Raw genomic sequence first — 18,516 nt, 5'->3', positions numbered from 1 at the left:
AAACAAAGCAAAAAAAAAAAAAAAAAAAAAAAAAAGTGAAAAGCGAATCAATTAAGTGGATTTTACTTTTGAATTACATCATCACAAAACAAAACTCGAGATTGTAATAAAATAGTATTGCAAATGTAGTAGCTTAAAGGATGTAACTCTATTATCACATTATCCCAAGGCTCTCTTAAGTTTTATTTTGAAAGAAAAAAAAGTGAAAAGCAAATCAAGAGATATAGTGTTTCTAAGATTTTTAGTGAGAGAAAGGAAAAAAGTTCAAGATATTATTCAATGTAATTTTCCTTTCAATATTTTCTACCGAATTGAATGGATCATCTTCCTTCCTTTCGATTCTTTTCTTTCTCAAATAGTCTTCTGAACATAGCCTAACTTGTGTAAGCAGTGCAGTAGTACGATAGATTTCACAAGATCATTAAACCAATAACCAATGAAGTTACAAAAAAGTAAAACGCTTGATATTATATAAATATATACATTCAGATCAAATGACATATGGTAAAATTAACCTGATATTATATGGTAATTATCTATAACATTGTTATAAGTATTTAAAGTTTAAAAACATTATGGTTATAACACTTGCAATTAGAATAGTTTATTACAAATAGTGGCGAAGCTTGAATCAAAGTTTTTGAGAACAAAATATATTTCAATGTAAATTGATAAATAAACGAGATTTTTCTTCGTTAGACTATTCGGATGATTAATACAAGTATTTTTAATTAAATGTACGTTGTATACGTTGAATATTTATTAAAATATTCACTCATTGAGGTTTAAACATGTAAAATTCTTATGAAATAAACTATAAATAATATTAATTTTACAAAACTTCACAATTTTAAACTAACGAAGTTTGGCTTGAGTGGTATGTGGGTGTGATCCAACTTGGGTAATGCCATCTCAGGTTCGATTCTCATTCCAAACAAGGAGTTTCCAACCTTTAATGGTATTGTCAACATCAATGCGATTTGTGAAGGTCTATGGATGGTTTTCTCAACCTTCGATGGTACTGCCAACATCGTCGCGTATTTGGTTTCCTTCTAACACGCGTATGAGTGACAAATGAGAGCATTCGATGTCGATATCGCCGTTTAATTTTTTTTTCTCACTATTTTGAAATTATTCATATAAAGTTTAATATAGTTGATTTATTTAAGTTCTAACTTTTCACTACTTAACTAACTCCCTCGTTACAATTATATTTTTCTATTTTTCTATCTAGGTCCGTTACTCTTTCAAAAAGTACAACTTTGAAGTGTTAATAATACGGAGTATTTTCTTGAAAAACGACATAAACAATAAAATCACACACATCATCACAGAGATTCGATCCCATCTCACTTTCACCTCGAGATCATTTTAATTTCTCGACGACCACGATCTCTTACCCAAACTCCCACACTTTCAAATCACATCATTACTCTCTTTCACACACAACAACAATGCCATACTATTTCACTTGTTAATTACTCCCTATAACAACAACAACAACGTTGTTGTAACTTGTACGTACATCTAATCAAAATGGAAGAAAGACTGGAAACAGAGTTGATATCAATACCGGCAACGCCACGTGTATCATCAACGCCGGAGATACAAACGCTGCCGGGACAAAGGTCGCCGAGAAAAGTAGACGGTGGTGGTGGGAAGTTGTCATGGACGCCGACGTCATTTATATCACCGAGGTTTTTGAGTCCGATTGGTACACCAATGAAAAAAGCGTTGGTGAATATGAAAGGGTATTTAGAAGAAATGGGACATTTAACAAAATTAAACCCACAAGATGCATGGCTTCCAATAACTGAATCAAGAAATGGGAATGCACATTATGCTGCTTTTCATAATTTGAATGCTGGTGTTGGTTTTCAAGCTCTTGTTTTGCCTGTTGCCTTCTCTTTCCTTGGCTGGTAATTTTCCAATTTTTATTTACCATCATGCATTTTGTTAATTAATTAATTGATTATTGTTTTTAGTTATTGTGAGTGAATTATTATTATTATTTTTTTAATATAATTTTTGCTATATAAAGTATGATTATTTTTGTGTTAACTAACTGAAATTTATCGAATTATTGAAACATAAGTTTATTTTTGAGATATTAAAATTAAATGTTCTGTTTGCATTAATTCTGTATTTGTCTAAAGGGGGTGTTGGGTTAGTTTATAATTTTAATTTAATAATTTTTATTTTGAGGATTATGAACTTGGTATACTATAATAATACAGTTTGTTACCAAGTTTCATTTATTAAGCTGGTAACTGAAAAGCCTTCATGGATAGCAAACTTTAGAACCAACAAAAAATATATATACGGAGTATGTTGTAAGCGTATTGTCGTTTTGATGAAAGTGATGAAAGTAACGATTTTTATGTCATTTTTGGTCAAATAAAGTGATCAAACTCTTTTTCTTTATCAATACCATCATGATAAAGGGTTTTTGTGTCCCCATTTCTAAAAATTTGATCTTCTCTAATATCATATTCAGCCCCATATTTATATTGTATGTTTACTTTTTTGACATATAAAAATTAATTGTTTAATTCAGAAATAAGCGATATTCTTATTTTAAGTATATTTCTATTTCCATGTCATAAAATAAAAAGCTGTTTAAAATTAAGAGTTCAATTCCCTTCTTACATAAAAAAAATAATTTTTTAAGCTATAGTTTTTTATTTTTTTTATAGTGAGACCGAATAAATCTATATTTCATTGAATATGATTTACTAATTTTGTTTTAATATCCGAATTCCATGCAATATGATTTACATTATTAAGAAATAAAGTGTACTACAAGGTAACTTTAGCACATTTGTTTAAAAACCCTAAATTTACAAAATCAATTTATCTTGGTACGGAGAAACTTCCAAAGGTACTCTGGGACTGGTGACATCAATATCAGTTCTATACATGTACAATTATTATTGTTTTACCACTTTTATTTATTTATTTTATTATTATTATTATTATTATTATTATTATTATTATTATTATTTTATTATTATTATTATTATTATTATTATTATTATTATTATTATTATTATTATTATTGTATTATGAAGTCAGGCAATATATACAGTTATTTTAAAAGTTACCGAGTACTACGTAAATAATTTGCTTAAACTTACCTATTTATCTACTTGTACTACGGAGTATATAGCACATCCAACATTTATATTTATAATAAAAATATTTTTGTAGGTAATGTAAAATATATTTCTGCAGTAGTCATAAATTTTCTTTTCCTGTAGTCCAGTCAATACGCTGACACACACTATGGTTATGTCAGGTCACCAGTGCCTCCCTAATTGCAATATATTCTTCCCAAAACAGAAACAAACAAATCTCCATTTGCCTTTATTAAGCGTGTTATGTACGGAGTATTTGCATTTTAATAACTGTTTATGCATTTTAAACAGTATATACCTCCGTAATTTAATGATTAGCTGCAGCTAAATTTACCGTGTTTGTTTATAGTTTTACTGTTTTCTAACGTAATAAAGATAAAATATTAAGTTTAGATATTCTTTTATCCAAGTCTTTTATAATGAGGATGTGTTATGTGTTATACTTGTATTTAGGAAACAATAAAAGGAAAATGAAAATTCAATAACTGTGTTTTGCTCTGGTAAAAAAGTGGTTACTTCTTCAATTCCGTGTTTTGATCATTCTAAATTGTGTTATAATTTTGTAGGCTTATAACTTCCTTTAGTGGCCTGGTTCTTGACTGTAGACTACTAATAAGTATATAGAGGGAATATGAGAGAAGTAGGTGTTTTATATATGTTTTTGGTGTACACCTTATGTGTTCATAACACATATATATACTAAAAAAAAACTACTATACAATGTTTATAATAATAATAAAATTAGCATCCATGACTTTTATAACACTCCCCCTTGGATGACAATTTTATTATAGAATAACTAGTACTACCTCGTTAAAAACCTTGCTAAAGAAAACCCATTGGGATAAAACTTTAGCTAAGGGAAAAAGAGTGCAGCATAGAGTTAACTCCCCCTCAAGTAGGCAACTCCTGAATTGTTACATCTTCTGGACATGTCTCATGCCAATATTATGAACGTATGTTCTGAAAATAGCAGTTGGAAGTGCTTTGATGAAAATGTCGGCAGAGTTTTTGCTGGACTGAACATATCTCATTTCAATCACGTTGTCCTTAATGAGATTTTGAGTGTATGAGAAGAATCTAGGATGTATGTGTTTTGTTCGGTCACTTTTGATATACCCTTCTTTCATCTTTGCTATGCAAGCTGCATTATCTTCATATATAGTTGTTGGACTTTTATCGCGTTCTAGTCCACAAGAATCAGTAATGAGTTGTGTCATTGATCTCAACCAAAAACATTCCCGAGTAGCTTCATGTAATGCAATCACTTCAGCATGATTTGATGATGTTGCAACAAGTGTTTGTTTTTTAGAACGCCATGATATTGCAGTACCTCCATTTAGGAATACATATCCATTTTGAGATTTAGCTTTATGTGGATCAGATAAATAACCTGCATCTGCATAACCAACCAAATCTTGTTTTGATTCGTTAGAATAAAATAATCCTAAATCAGTAGTTCCTCGAAGGTATCGAAATATGTGTTTGATCCCATTCCAGTGTCTTTTGGTAGGAGCTGAGCTGAACCTTGCCAACAAATTAACTGCAAAAGAAATGTCAGGTCTTGTACAATTTGTAAGATACATAAGAGCTCCAATTGCACTAAGATATGGTACTTCTGGTCCCAGGATATCTTCATTATCTTCACAGGGACGAAATGGATCAGTGTCAACATTAAGTGATCTAACAACCATAGGAGTACTTAATGGTTTTGCCTTGTCCATATTGAAACGTTTTAAAATCTTTTCAGTATATGTTGTTTGATGTATAAGTAAACCATTAGGCATATGCTCAATTTGTAAACCAAGGCAATACTTGGTTTTTCCGAGATCTTTCATTTCAAATTCTTTCTTTAGAAGTTGAATGGCTTCATGGATCTCTTTATTTGTTCCTATGATGTTAAGATCATCAACATAAACAGCTATGATCACATATCCGGATGTTGTTTTCTTAATGAAAACATATGGGCAAATAAGATTATTGGTATGCCCTTTGCTTATCAAGTAATCACTTAATCGTTTATACCACATGCGACCCGATTGTTTCAACCCATATAAAGACCTTTGTAACTTGATTGAGTACATTTCTTTGGGTTTTGCATTGGTTGCTTCTGATACCTTAAATCCTTCAGGTATCTTCATATATATATATCACTATCAAGTGATCCATAAAGATAAGCAGTCACAACATCCATGAGATGCATTTCTAAATTTTTAGAAACTGCCAGGCTGATTAAGTATCTAAAAGTAATTGCATCCATAACAGGAGAATAAGTTTCCTCATAATCAATTCCTGGTCTTTGAGAAAAACCTTGAGCTACAAGTCTAGCTTTATACCTTGTAACTTCATTTTTCTCATTTCTTTTTCGTACAAAAACCCATCTATATCCCACAGGTTTCACATCTTTAGGTGTGAGAATGATAGATCCGATAACTTTTCTTTTATTGAGCGATTCAAATTCAGCTCGTATTGCTCCTTTCCAATGATCCCAATCATGTCTATTTTGACATTCCATGACAGATTTTGGTTCTGGATCATCATCATCATTCATGATGTCATATGCAACATTATATGAAAATATCTCATCAAGATTTTTCATTTCATTTCGGTTCCATAATATTTTTGAATGTGCATAATTGATTGAAAATTCCGTATCGACATCATCAATCTCCTCTGCAGAAGGAGTATTGATTTGTAGTTCTTCTTGAACACTTTCTTTTACCTCATTATCAGCTGATTTTCTTTTTCGATGTTTTTTATCTTTGGAACCAATTGGTCTCCCACGTTTCTGCCGTGGCAAAGACTCAAGAATGACATTATTGCCAGTTTTTGGAATTTCAATTCGAGCTGGAGCATTTGCTGCTGGTATATATGATTTAGTCACTCTTTTTGTATCTGTAAATGCATCAGGCAATTTATTCGCAAGTTCTTGCATATGCATTATTTTTTGAACTTCGGTCTCGCATTCTTTTGTGCGAGGATCAAGATACATTAATTGAGGTTCACACCATGAAACATCATTTTCTTTATTTTTTATTTCTCCCCCTAATCTAGGGAATAATGTTTCATTAAAGTGACAATCAGCAAAACGTGCTGTAAAAACATCACCCGTCATGGGTTCAATATATCTTATTATTGAAGATGTTTCATATCCAACATATATTCTCATCCTTCTTTGAGGACCCATTTTAGTGCGTTGTGGTGGTGCGATAGGGACATAAACCGCACAACCAAATGTTCTAAGGTGGGAAATATTTGGCTGATGGCCAAAAGCAAGTTGCAAGGGAGAATATGTATGACTTGCGCTTGGTCTAATGCGAATCAATGATGCAGCATGCAAAATTGCATGGCTCCATACAGATACTGGGAGTTTTGTTCGCATTATCAATGGTCTAGCTATTAGCTGCAATCGTTTAATTAATGATTCAGCTAAACCATTTTGTGTATGCACATGGGCAACGGGATGTTCAACAATAATCCCAATAGACATGCAAAAGTTATTAAATGCTTGAGACGTAAACTCACCGGCATTATCTAGTCTCACCCTTTTAATAGTATAATCAGGGAAATGTGCTCTCAATTTAATAATTTGAGCAAGAAATTTTGCAAATGCCATATTTCGACTTGATAATAGACAAACATGAGACCATCTACTAGATGCGTCTATTAGAACCATACAATATCTAAATGGTCCACATGGTGGATGAATTGGTCCACATATATCACCTTGAATTCTTTCAAGAAACATTGGTGATTCTTTTTCAACCTTAAGAGGTGATGGTCTTATTATCAACTTTTCAAGTGAGCATGATGTACATGGGATAAGTGCATCATGAGGGATCCTTTGATCCGCCAATGGATGTCCATGTGTATTTTGTATTATTCTTTTCATCATTGTTGATCCTGGGTGGCCTAATCTCTCATGCCACAAACTGATCATTACAGGATCACATGATTTTTCTTTAACTACCACATTTACTTCAGATACATTTATATGTGTATAATGTAATCCAGAATGAAGTCTTGGTAGTTTTTCAATTACACGATTCTTATTAGTGATACTTAAATATTTTTCATTTTCTGTTGTTACTGACTGTTAATCATATCCATTTTGGTATATGTCAGAGAAACTTAACAAATTTCTCTTTGACATGGGAGAAAATAAGGCATTATTTATCAGAAAATTCGTACCATTTAGTAACATGAATTTTGCCTTTCCCATTCCTTTTATTAAGTCCACAGGACCTGATATAGTATGTATAGTTCCTTCCGTTGCTTTCAAGTCTGTGAAATATTTTTTAGATTTGAGTATGGTGTGAGTGGCACCACTGTCTGCAATACAAATATCTCCACCATTTGACTGATTTTTTACTCCAGCAGTATACATCATGAACTTCAAAAAAAAATATGAGAAACAAATAATGAGTACATAATTCATCAATATATTACATTCAAAACATGTTACAAACGATAGCACATAATAAGGAAATATGTAGTAAACTAGATATGGTGTAGATTGAAAATCTACAACCATTTATTTAACGGAAACATATAATAGGATATCTATATATATAGATATTAGAAATTTATTCATTAAAGTAGTCACAAGTTGGCTCAGTGATTTTTGTATCAAGGTCATCCACAAGATTTGCTTCTTTTCGTTTTCCCTTTAGGGATTCTTGATACCGATTAACAGAATGCTGATTTGTTCGGCAGTTTTTAGACCAGTGGCCAATTTTACCACATCGGTAACAAGAATCTTCAACATTCTTTGAAGACCCTTCTTCAACATTGTGATTTGTGGGATTGTATGGTGTTTGAATTTTATAATTTTGTGGATTATTATTTCTTTGTCCACGACCACGACCACCACGACCACGACCACCACCACGACCATTACCATAAGGGTGATTTCGAACATAGTTATGATTTTTATTATTGTTATGGTAATTTCCATGATGATGGTTTTGGCCAATATGGCCACGACCTTGTCCACGCCCTCGTCCATGTGCATTTCTTCTTTTATTATTATTATTGTTAATAGCATTAGCTTCAGGAAATGCTAGCGCACCGGCAGGACGAGATTCTTGATTTTTCATCAGTAATTCTTTATTAACTTCTGCAACTAAGAGATAAGTTTGAAGTTTGGAAAAAGTTTTATAATTCTGCAATCTTAAATTTTCTTGCACAGTTATGTTTGCAGAATGCATTGTGGAGAAAGTTTTCTCCATCATATCAGCATCACTTATTTCTTGACCACAGAATTGAAGCTTTGAACGGATCTTGAACATGGCCGAGCTGTATTCACTTACCTTTTTGAAATCTTGGAACCTTAGATTTCTCCATTCTTCCCTCGCAGCTGGGAGTAATATTTCCTTTTGATTATCGAATCTACTCTTGATACTTTCCCATAAAACATGTGGATCTTTAATAGTGAGAAACATATGTTTTAAAGTGGTATCAATATGTTTGCGAATAAAAGCAATTGATTTTAATTTATCTTGATCGGAACAAGTATTATTTTCTTTTAAAGTTTCTAGAATACCCAATGATCCAAGATTTATTTCTACGTCCATAACCCATGATGTGTAGTTTGTTCCCGATACGTCTAAGGCATCAAACTCAAGCTTTGATAAGTTTGACATTTTCTATCTTCAGAAAGATGAACAACATAAATCATAATCATAATCATAATCATTTTTTTTTATAGACAAATAACAACATGAAATTAGAATTAGATTAGATTCATAAGTAGCAAACAAAGGAATAAGGGTATGATTACAAATAATAAAACCATAAGGGAAGGATAGAATATATGTTCATATTATATTATTAATAATATTATTATAATATATATTAAGTTATAATATATATTATTATAATATATTTTTCTTAATTTAACTTTTAAGATTTACTTTTAATAAAAATACAAACTACTTTTTTTATTTTAACTTTTAAGATTATAAATTTAAGAATAAAAATTAGTATGCATGAAATAAATAATGATTAATTGCATAAGTAATCATAAATGTTAGATAACATATAAAGACCCCATCGTATTCGTATTGATCGGAATTAATCTCGACCCATGGTACCATGTTGTCAAATGACTTGTTGCGTACATAAAGTACCGTGTTGTCAAATGACGTGTTGCGTACAATCACGAGGTCTTATTAACATAAATATAAATGTTAGTGAAGTTATTAAGAGTTAGATTACAGAAAATATAATTCAGGCGGTATAACCGACCATATATAACTTAAATAACATAAATATAAATGTTAGTGAAGTTAATAAGAGTTAGATTACAGAAAATATAATTCAGGCGGTATAACCGACCATATATAACTTAACATAAATATAAATGTTAGTGAAGTTAATAAAAGTTAGATTACAGAAATATAATTCAGGTGGTAGAACCGACCATATATAACTTAAATAACATAAATATAAATGTTAGTGGAGTTAATAAAAGTTAGATTACAGAAATATAATTCAGGTGGTAGAACCGACCATATATAACTTAAATAACATAAATATAAATGTTAGTGGAGTTAATAAAAGTTAAACAATTTCTTACCTAGATTAGTGACGTGTGCTTGCTTAGATAAACCTTGATTATACAGAGCACTTCGTGCTGATAACGTGTTATAATTTTGTAGGCTTATAACTTCCTTTAGTGGCCTGGTTCTTGACTGTAGACTACTAATAAGTATATAGAGGGAATATGAGAGAAGTAGGTGTTTTATATATGTTTTTGGTGTACATCTTATGTGCTCATAACACACATATATATACTAAAAAAAACTACTATACAATGTTTATAATAATAATAAAATTAGCATCCATGACTTTTATAACAAATTGTAGTTAATTGACTTTTATGTTTAATTTTTCAGATACTACTAAATAGTTATTTATTATTTGAATTTGAATATACATAATAACGAAACACAAATCCAAACACCCCATATCCAAACACCACATTACTATGTGAATGTAAATATTAATTACATTATAAGGATAAAATAGTGATAAAGTTAAATAATCAAATTAATATTATTTTATTATATAAAATATATAGAATAAGGTAATAACAATCTCATAATTACATGTACATGTAAACAATATTAATAAATAAAACTTAGATTAAGAATTTTTAAAAAGGTTAAATAAAATTAGTAAATAAAATTAAGATTAAAAATATTAATTTTTTTATATAAATATAGAAAATAATAATAATAATAATAATAATAATAATAATAATAATAATAATAATGATAATAGTAATAATAATAATAATAATAATTATTATTATTATAATAATAATAAATAAATAAATAAATACAGTATATGTGCATGTACTAACACTAAAACAATTAATCATCTATATCGAAAAAATCACTTTTATGACGGGAAAACGGGTAAATTGTTAAAGCACGCCATATAAACTATTTTCCATCTAGCTGCAGACTCGGTAATGTTGCGATCATGACAGTAAAGCGTAATCGGAGGCACTGAGTAATCTCCTTTTAATTCCACCTAGACATAATGATTCTCACGATTTACTAGGACAATTGTAAGAGCTCTGTGATGTTGAAACTCTTCTAGACCCTTTCAAAACGCGGAAACAATCGAACTAATTTTCGACATGTTTAATTAGTGGACGATTACACCAAACTTATTGGCTATCAGGCAATATTTCATCCAGTATTTTGCTGGACAGAGAGATCCAACGAAACACAGAGATTGAAACAAGGACTCTGTATCACAGTCAAACATGCTTTCGTAGAATTCGAGATGGTTCGGTAGCTCTTCCTTCATTTCATACTGAATATTCTCATAATATTGTTCATTTCCTCCGAGCAAAACGAAAAATTCCCGATTTCCACAATTTCCATCATCGACAACATTGTATATATTCGTTATGTACCGGTGAATTAATTTTTTAATATCGTCAAACATATTAGAACTCTGCATTCTTGGCAGTTCATCCAAATCAAAGATGTATGAACTCGTGAACTCAAATGGAGCATCGTTTAAGTCTGTCTCTGGTTCCTCATTTAAGTCTATCTCTGGTTCCCCGTTCAAGTCTATATCGTATGAAATGTGTCTTGCTGGATCCTTAGTCGAATCTTGCCCAACAAAATTGGGCATGTCTGAACAACTATATCTACGAGATTCTTGATGAACATGATTGGCACGCCTCTTTTGCTGCTTTTTCTTCGTAATTGGCCGCCCAAGTGTATTTTTTTAAGTCGAGGATCTTGAGTGTCTGTTGTACCTGGATTGAATATATCCGTTAGCTCTTTTCAACCAAGTATTTTCTTACAACTTTTGATTGCTTGTTAAAGTTTGCAGTATAATGTTGGAGGTCACTATCATAGCTAACATCGTCTTCTTGTGCACATATTGACGGTGAAATATTTAGCTTCCTCCAAAATATATCAACCGAACATAAGGGAATATATTAGTCTATTTTCAAATACAAATAACCATTATTTTATTAGTAGTTTTACAATAAGTAGTTTAACTAGGTGTATTGAGTGCCAAACAATATACTCACGTGAAGTTATATACAATGAAAGTTTGCAAGCACATGGTAGTCCACTAGAGGTCCAAAATTGACAATCAAAGTCATCTTTTTGACCCTTAAATCGTTCAGGTTCTTCAAACATTTTTTTTCGAGAGTTTCATTTGAAATATTACTGTGCAAGTGTGTCAGGACCGTAGAGTATGTTGATGAATGCTAAAAGTTATGCTCTTTTCCAAACTTTCTTTGATATTTGTATGTTGCGAACACACAATTTGGTCAATAGAACTTACAAATCTATCTAGACCAGAATTCGAACTCTCCAAATATATTTTAGTTTGGCGTGTTGACTCTTTACTCTTTTGTTATTAGTTTTTCGAAAGTGGAGACGTTGATCAATCTAGACAGATATAAATATTTTTTTGTATTTGTCTTGCCAGTTTTTATTTACACATTCTAAAACATCCGAAAATCATGATAAACTTCTATGAGAGATACATAAAAAATAACGTAGTGAAATAGTTTTAGTATATAAAATACTTTGTTGTAAGATTTGAGTATTATAGAAATGACTCAAGTTGATTGTAATATTAGATGTAAGATTTTGGCGTTAAAGAATTCTCGAATGACTTTCGTAACTAAAGAAATTCATTCCAATCATGTCATGATTTAAAAGATCGCTTAAATCTCCCAGTTATATTATATTGAATGTGCCATCTACAAAGTAATCGAGCAACATCTCGAAAAACTTCTCTGCATGATTTATTTCATTTCTCTATTTGTAACTATAACACGTGGGAGCTTGCACTTATATAGTGTCCCTAAATCCCTATCTTCAATACAAACCCTAAATCCCATCAATTGATGATTCAAGTTCGATTATTTGGTCCAAAATCTAAATCCCGTGCAAATCCCAACCATTAAATCGGTAAATCGAACCTAATAAACTGAATGAGGCGTTCATCATCAATAAATCTCCAATTCCAAATAGGGAAGTACATGTTCCCTATTGATCGATCAAATTCAGTTTCGATTTGGAAGAAGATGAAGTCGATTCGTAATCGGTTCAATTCAAACAAACAATCATCCAATTCAAACTTCTTCAGTACACGTCGAACGATTGATTATTCAATTCAAACACTTTAGACAGTTCAAGACTCATTTTTAGTTAATTATCGTTTCATCATGAATGAAGACAAAAGCTATAAAAAAAGTTTTGCTGATTGAAGTCACACTAGCAAGTTGCAACCTCAACGAAAGGCACCTTATAGCGGTTTATTTCGTATGTGGCATCTATAATCAACTCGTGGAAATGCACTTAAAATATAAATTGATATAGGATGAACGAAGAATAGATTTTCTAACTCATTTGAAGTAGTTGTGATAAATTATAAATATAAATATAACCATTATAATAGAAAAAAGACATAAGAACCTGCATGGGAGATTTTCCTTTTGTCTCCATCATGCGAATTTTATTAAGTGCTATTAAGTGCGATGTAAATAGCACTTAACGAAGACACATTATTTGGATACTCCTCCTTAAGTACTTTAAGTACTGATAAAATATCTCATGGCGCCATATTTTTCCTAAATAAATCTGCAAACAAACTAAATTCATAATCGGAAAGGCTCTTCGCGTATGGATGACCTTTCCATATACCGAATTGGTTGATGGTTATATTCATCAAATATCACCCTTAAGCTCCATGAAATATATTGTTTAAAATTTTCCTTCTAAATTGAAGGGACAACTAATTCTTTTTTTCCCGGTAGCTTTACTAATTTAACCCTATATATTATCTACCATAATCACACTTCAGTAAAGCCTTATACAAGAAAATCTATATAGGAGTAAATTCAAGTAGAGCTACCAGGATGAAAGAATTAATTGTCCACTTAGAATAAAAAGGAAAATATTCTAAAAATATCATTCATGGAGCGTAAGGGTTATATGTGATGAACATAACCATGAACCAATACGGTATATGGAAGGTCATCCATATACAAAGAGACTTTCCGATAATGAATTTAGTTTGATTGCAGATTTATTTATGAAAAATATTCCAAATAATGTTTCTTTGTTGAGTACTATTTACAACACACTTAATAAAACTCGAATGTTGGAGAAAGAAGGCAAATCCCTCATGCCGATTCTTATGTCTCATTTCCATTCCAATGGTTATATTTATGAATTTACCACAACTGCTCCAAATGAGTCCAAATGAGTTAGAAAATTTATTTCATTCATCTGATATCATTTTATATTTGGTTAGACATATACAAGGAAATGTTTGTATCTGTCTGGATTGACCAACGTCTCCGCTTTGATAATACTAAAACCAACAGAGTAGAGTGTCAGCACGGCAAACTAAAATGTATTTGGAGAGTTCGAATTTTAGTCAAAATAGATTTATAAGTTGTATTGACCAAATTGTGCGGTCACAACATACAAATTCCATAGAAAGTTTGGAAAAGAACATAATTTTTCGCATTCATCAACATAAATTACAGTGCTTCACACACTTGCACAACAATATTTCAAATTAAGCTTTAAAAGAAAAAATTGAAGACCATGAACAATTTAAGGGTGATAAAGATGACTACGGTTGTCAACTTCAGACCTCTTGTGGACTACCATGTGTTTGTGAACTTTCAATGTATATAAAATTCACATGAGTATATTCTTTAGCACTCAATACGTCGAGTTAAACAATTCAATCTAGAATATCGAATAAAGTTATGCTTATTTATATTTGAATGCAGACAAATATATTCCCTTAGGTTCGATTGATATGTTTTGTAGGAAGCTAAATATTTTACCGTCAATATGAGATTAAGATGACGATGTTACATGTGATAGTGAACTCCAACATTTTACTGAAAACTTTAACAAGCAATCAAAAATTGTAAAAAACGTTGGTTAAAAAAGCTAAATGATATATTCAATCCAGGTATAATTGCCTCTCAGGAGCCTCAAGTTAAAATAAATATTCGTGGCTGACCAACTACAAAGAAAAAACAACAAAGAGGTGTCCCCATCACGTTCTTCAAGAATCTCGTAGATATAGTTGTTCAGACATGCCCAATTTTGTTGGGCAAAATTCGACAAAGAATCCAACAAGACACAGTTCATTTGATATAGACTTGAACGAGGATCCCAAGATAGACTTAAACTAGGAACCATACATAGACTTAAACGATGTTGCATTTGAGTTCATAAGTTGATACATCTTTGATTTGAACGAACTGCCAAGAATGCGAAGTTCTAATATGTTTGATGATATTCAAAATTATTTCACCGTACATAGCGAATATATATAATGTTTCCGGTGATGGAAATTGTGGATATCGGCTATTCGTTGTTTCCCCCCGTAGGAAATGACAAATATTATTGAGAATATTCGGTATGAAATGAAAGAAGAGCTACTAAAGCATCTTGATTTCCATAAAAGCATGTTTGACTGTGATATAGAGTCCTTGTTTCAATATATGTGTTTCGTTGGATAGACGTTGGTCTAATTAAATAAACCCAAAAAGATTGAAAAGTAGACAAAAGAAAATCGATGAAAATATAAATATATTTGACATCAAAGTAGACTAGAGTGACATAAATTGCAAATTTTGTTAAAAATTTAAGAAAAACTTTGATCTTTTATACCTATGTTGGTTCAAAGGACATGACCCTCCATTTAGGGTGTTATGTATTCACAATTTGAAAATTGTGTATGTATTTTACATATTTGTAATCAAATAATCAATTCTAACTAAATACTAAACGTATTAGATTATCGTCTTTTGCTTGGCTTCAGGCAAGGTCTAAATTTGCCCCCACGTGGACTACATGGCTTTGTAATCCTTTGTTGTTCTGTTTTGGTTTTGGTTTTTGTTTCTTTTTGGCTTTAGCGTCTTGCTAGCCTTTTATAATATTACAGCCGTTCCAAAAAAAAAAAAAAAAAAAAACTAAACGTATTATATATTACTCCGTAATGCAGGAGTTGGGGCATAGTGTCGTTAACAATAGCTTATTTTTGGCAATTATACACTTTGTGGATTTTGGTACAACTTCATGAAGCAGTTCCAGGAAAGAGATACAACCGATATGTGGAGCTTGCTCAAGCAGCTTTCGGTAAATTTTATTAAATTTAGGATATTTTTGTTAAATGTCAGCTTTGCATTTATAATTAAAGTAAGCATAACTATATTAGTAAAAGATAAATGGTTAAAAGTAATAAATAAGGTAAATTAGAGAGTATACTAATATTTAGTAGTTACTCCGTATTTTTTTTGTAAATAGATAAACAGTAATGTGAAATTTTCCTTGAGACTTTAAGACGGATGGAGTACTTCAACGTGTGTAATAGTTCCTGTTTCTATACTTAAAATTCATATCCTGTTTTTTTAAAGGAAATTTTGTTAAAACACAAGGCCCTAGAAAGGAGATAGGATGTCAAAAAAAATCACAACGGCTTTATAACTCAATCGTTATTAATAAATCAAGTAAAGTTTAAATAAATGATTATACTGTATCCACACCTTCCCTTTACAATTACATATATATTACATTACATATATACATTGTGAGTTAGTGACTCCAAAAACTCCTTATCTATAATTGTTACCAGTAACAACTAAATGTCTTACATTTTTTACATAAAAATGTACACTCAATATCTTCCTAAAAGTATGATTAATTCATTTGATAATTGATACATGCTTTAGTCATTTCTTCCTTACTTATATTAACCTTTATATGAACAATTTTCAGTCTTCTTTTTAGGCACACTTATAGATATGCATTTTACTCATAATGCTATTTCTTGTTTTGTTGAGGTGAACGGCTTGGACTGTGGTTAGCCCTGTTCCCGACGGTTTACTTGTCAGCAGGGACTGCAACAGCCTTGATTCTTATAGGAGGAGAGACAATGAAACTCTTCTTTGAGATCGTTTGTGGGCCACTCTGTAGTTCAAACCCGTTAACCACGGTTGAATGGTATCTGGTTTTTACTTCGTTATGTATAGTGCTGTCTCAGCTCCCGAATCTCAACTCGATTGCTGGACTTTCGCTTATAGGGGCAATAACCGCAATCTTTTACTCAACCATGGTTTGGGTTCTTTCTGTTAGCCAACCACGCCCGCCTAATATTTCATACGATCCCATCTCAGTGCCTTCTTTTTCGGAGTCCCTTTTCTCGTTTCTAAACGCACTTGGTATCATTGCGTTTGCATTTAGAGGACACAATCTAGTCCTCGAGATTCAGGTATGTCACTTGAACTTTTAAGATATAACAAGACACCGTTTGATATTAAAAGGGACTTTTCTAATGATAGCCCTAAGGGTTGTCATTAAAAAATTCAGACACACATCATTTATTTGTACATTGACAATAACTACTCACTTGTTGAAATTAACTACCATCCACCAACTTAATGTACCACTACTTTATGCTTAAATATTGTCTTTAGAAAAATCCTAAGTCCCCATTTCGCTCACGGAATCCAATTGGATTCTGATGGAACGCGTGTCTAAATTCAGTTATAATTCCGCCGGAATCCCATTGGATTCCGTGAGCCAACGGGGCCTAAAAGTTAATTTAGCACGGAAGTTTTTGTTAACTTTTTCAGTCCACGATGCCTTCAACGTTCAAGCATCCAGCACATGTGCCAATGTGGAAAGGAGCGAAAGTTGCGTACTTTTTCATTGCAATGTGTCTGTTTCCGGTTGCAATTGGAGGTTTTTGGGCATATGGAAACCTTGTAAGTGTTATAAATGGGCATTCATATATCCACCATCTTTTTAATATATTCGCTATAACTATGCATTAATCGGTTGTAGAGGACAACATATTATTGCATTCTAATGGTTGATATATTAAAAAAAGATGGTACCCCCATTACATATTTGAGATTACAGGGATCCTTCGACGAGTAGCAAACTGATCATTTTATTTTTATTTTTGTTAATTAGATGCCATCGGGAGGGATGTTGAACGCGTTATTTGCGTTCCACAGTCATGATATTTCAAGAGGTCTGCTTGCGATGACGTTTCTACTAGTCGTTTTCAGCTGTTTAAGTAGCTTTCAAATATACTCAATGCCAGTTTTTGATAGTTTTGAAGCGAGCTACACGAGCCGCACAAACCGACCGTGCTCAGTGTGGGTTCGGTCAGGTTTCCGTGTGGTTTACGGGTTTATCAACTTCTTTATAGGGGTAGCACTCCCTTTTCTCGCTAGCCTTGCTGGTTTGTTAGGAGGGTTAACCCTTCCTGTTACATTTGCGTACCCGTGTTTCATGTGGGTCCTTATCAAGAAACCTGCTAAACATAGCTTCAACTGGTACTTCAATTGGACTCTTGGTTGGCTTGGAATCGCGTTCAGTTTAGCGTTTTCATTTGGCGGCATTTGGAGCATGGTTAACAGCGGACTTAAGCTGAAATTCTTCAAACCTAACTAATGACGGATTATGTTTATTCGAATAAGTTGTCGAATGTTATTTGTATACGTAATCTGGTATATGTCGTTTTTCATAACGCTCGAATGTTTCTGATTTAAATTTTGCTTCAGTAAATTTGAATGTGAAAGTAAGTATTTTGCGGCGTCCTTTGTCGTAACTCCTAACAATCGTATGGGCGTGGGCTAACTACTTTATACTTCTTCAACCGTCTTCAACCGCTGTTCTTGCTAATTGTTCATTATATTGTTTCTGTATATAGATTTAAGCATATATTTCGTTGTGAAGGAATGACTTCAGGTTAATATTCGCATGTAATAGTGTAACATTCGTGGTTGGCTGTTAATGAAATTTTGCTTTTCAAAAAAAAAAAAAAATAAAAAGTCGTCATAATC

General features: G+C 31.8%; 1 protein-coding gene across 1 annotated transcript; it reads left to right on the top strand.

Moving 5' to 3' along the window:
- Nucleotides 1-1,497: 1,497 nt before the first annotated feature.
- On the top strand, nt 1,498-18,265 carry LOC139866857 (lysine histidine transporter-like 8). Its single transcript, XM_071855150.1, has 5 exons — nt 1,498-1,919; nt 15,666-15,799; nt 16,504-16,931; nt 17,296-17,427; nt 17,639-18,265. The coding sequence occupies exons 1-5, from the start codon at nt 1,537-1,539 to the stop codon at nt 18,122-18,124; spliced, it is 1,563 nt and encodes a 520-aa protein (XP_071711251.1). The 5' UTR covers nt 1,498-1,536; the 3' UTR covers nt 18,125-18,265.
- Nucleotides 18,266-18,516: the final 251 nt, after the last annotated feature.

The sequence above is a fragment of the Rutidosis leptorrhynchoides genome, chromosome 9 (genome assembly GCF_046630445.1).
Source record: "Rutidosis leptorrhynchoides isolate AG116_Rl617_1_P2 chromosome 9, CSIRO_AGI_Rlap_v1, whole genome shotgun sequence".
NCBI lineage: Eukaryota > Viridiplantae > Streptophyta > Magnoliopsida > Asterales > Asteraceae > Rutidosis > Rutidosis leptorrhynchoides.
The sequence above is the reverse complement of the archived record's forward strand: the minus strand, read 5'-3'. Positions and strand labels throughout refer to the sequence as shown.

Bases quoted from the DNA above. Each gene is read 5' to 3' on its own strand.
- LOC139866857 (XM_071855150.1), top strand. From the start codon at position 1,537: ATGGAAGAAAGACTGGAAACAGAGTTGATATCAATACCGGCAACGCCA. The intron at 1,920-15,665 runs GTAATTTTCCAA...TCCGTAATGCAG, and splicing joins GCCTTCTCTTTCCTTGGCTG to GAGTTGGGGCATAGTGTCGT. The intron at 17,428-17,638 runs GTAAGTGTTATA...TTTGTTAATTAG, and splicing joins TTTGGGCATATGGAAACCTT to ATGCCATCGGGAGGGATGTT.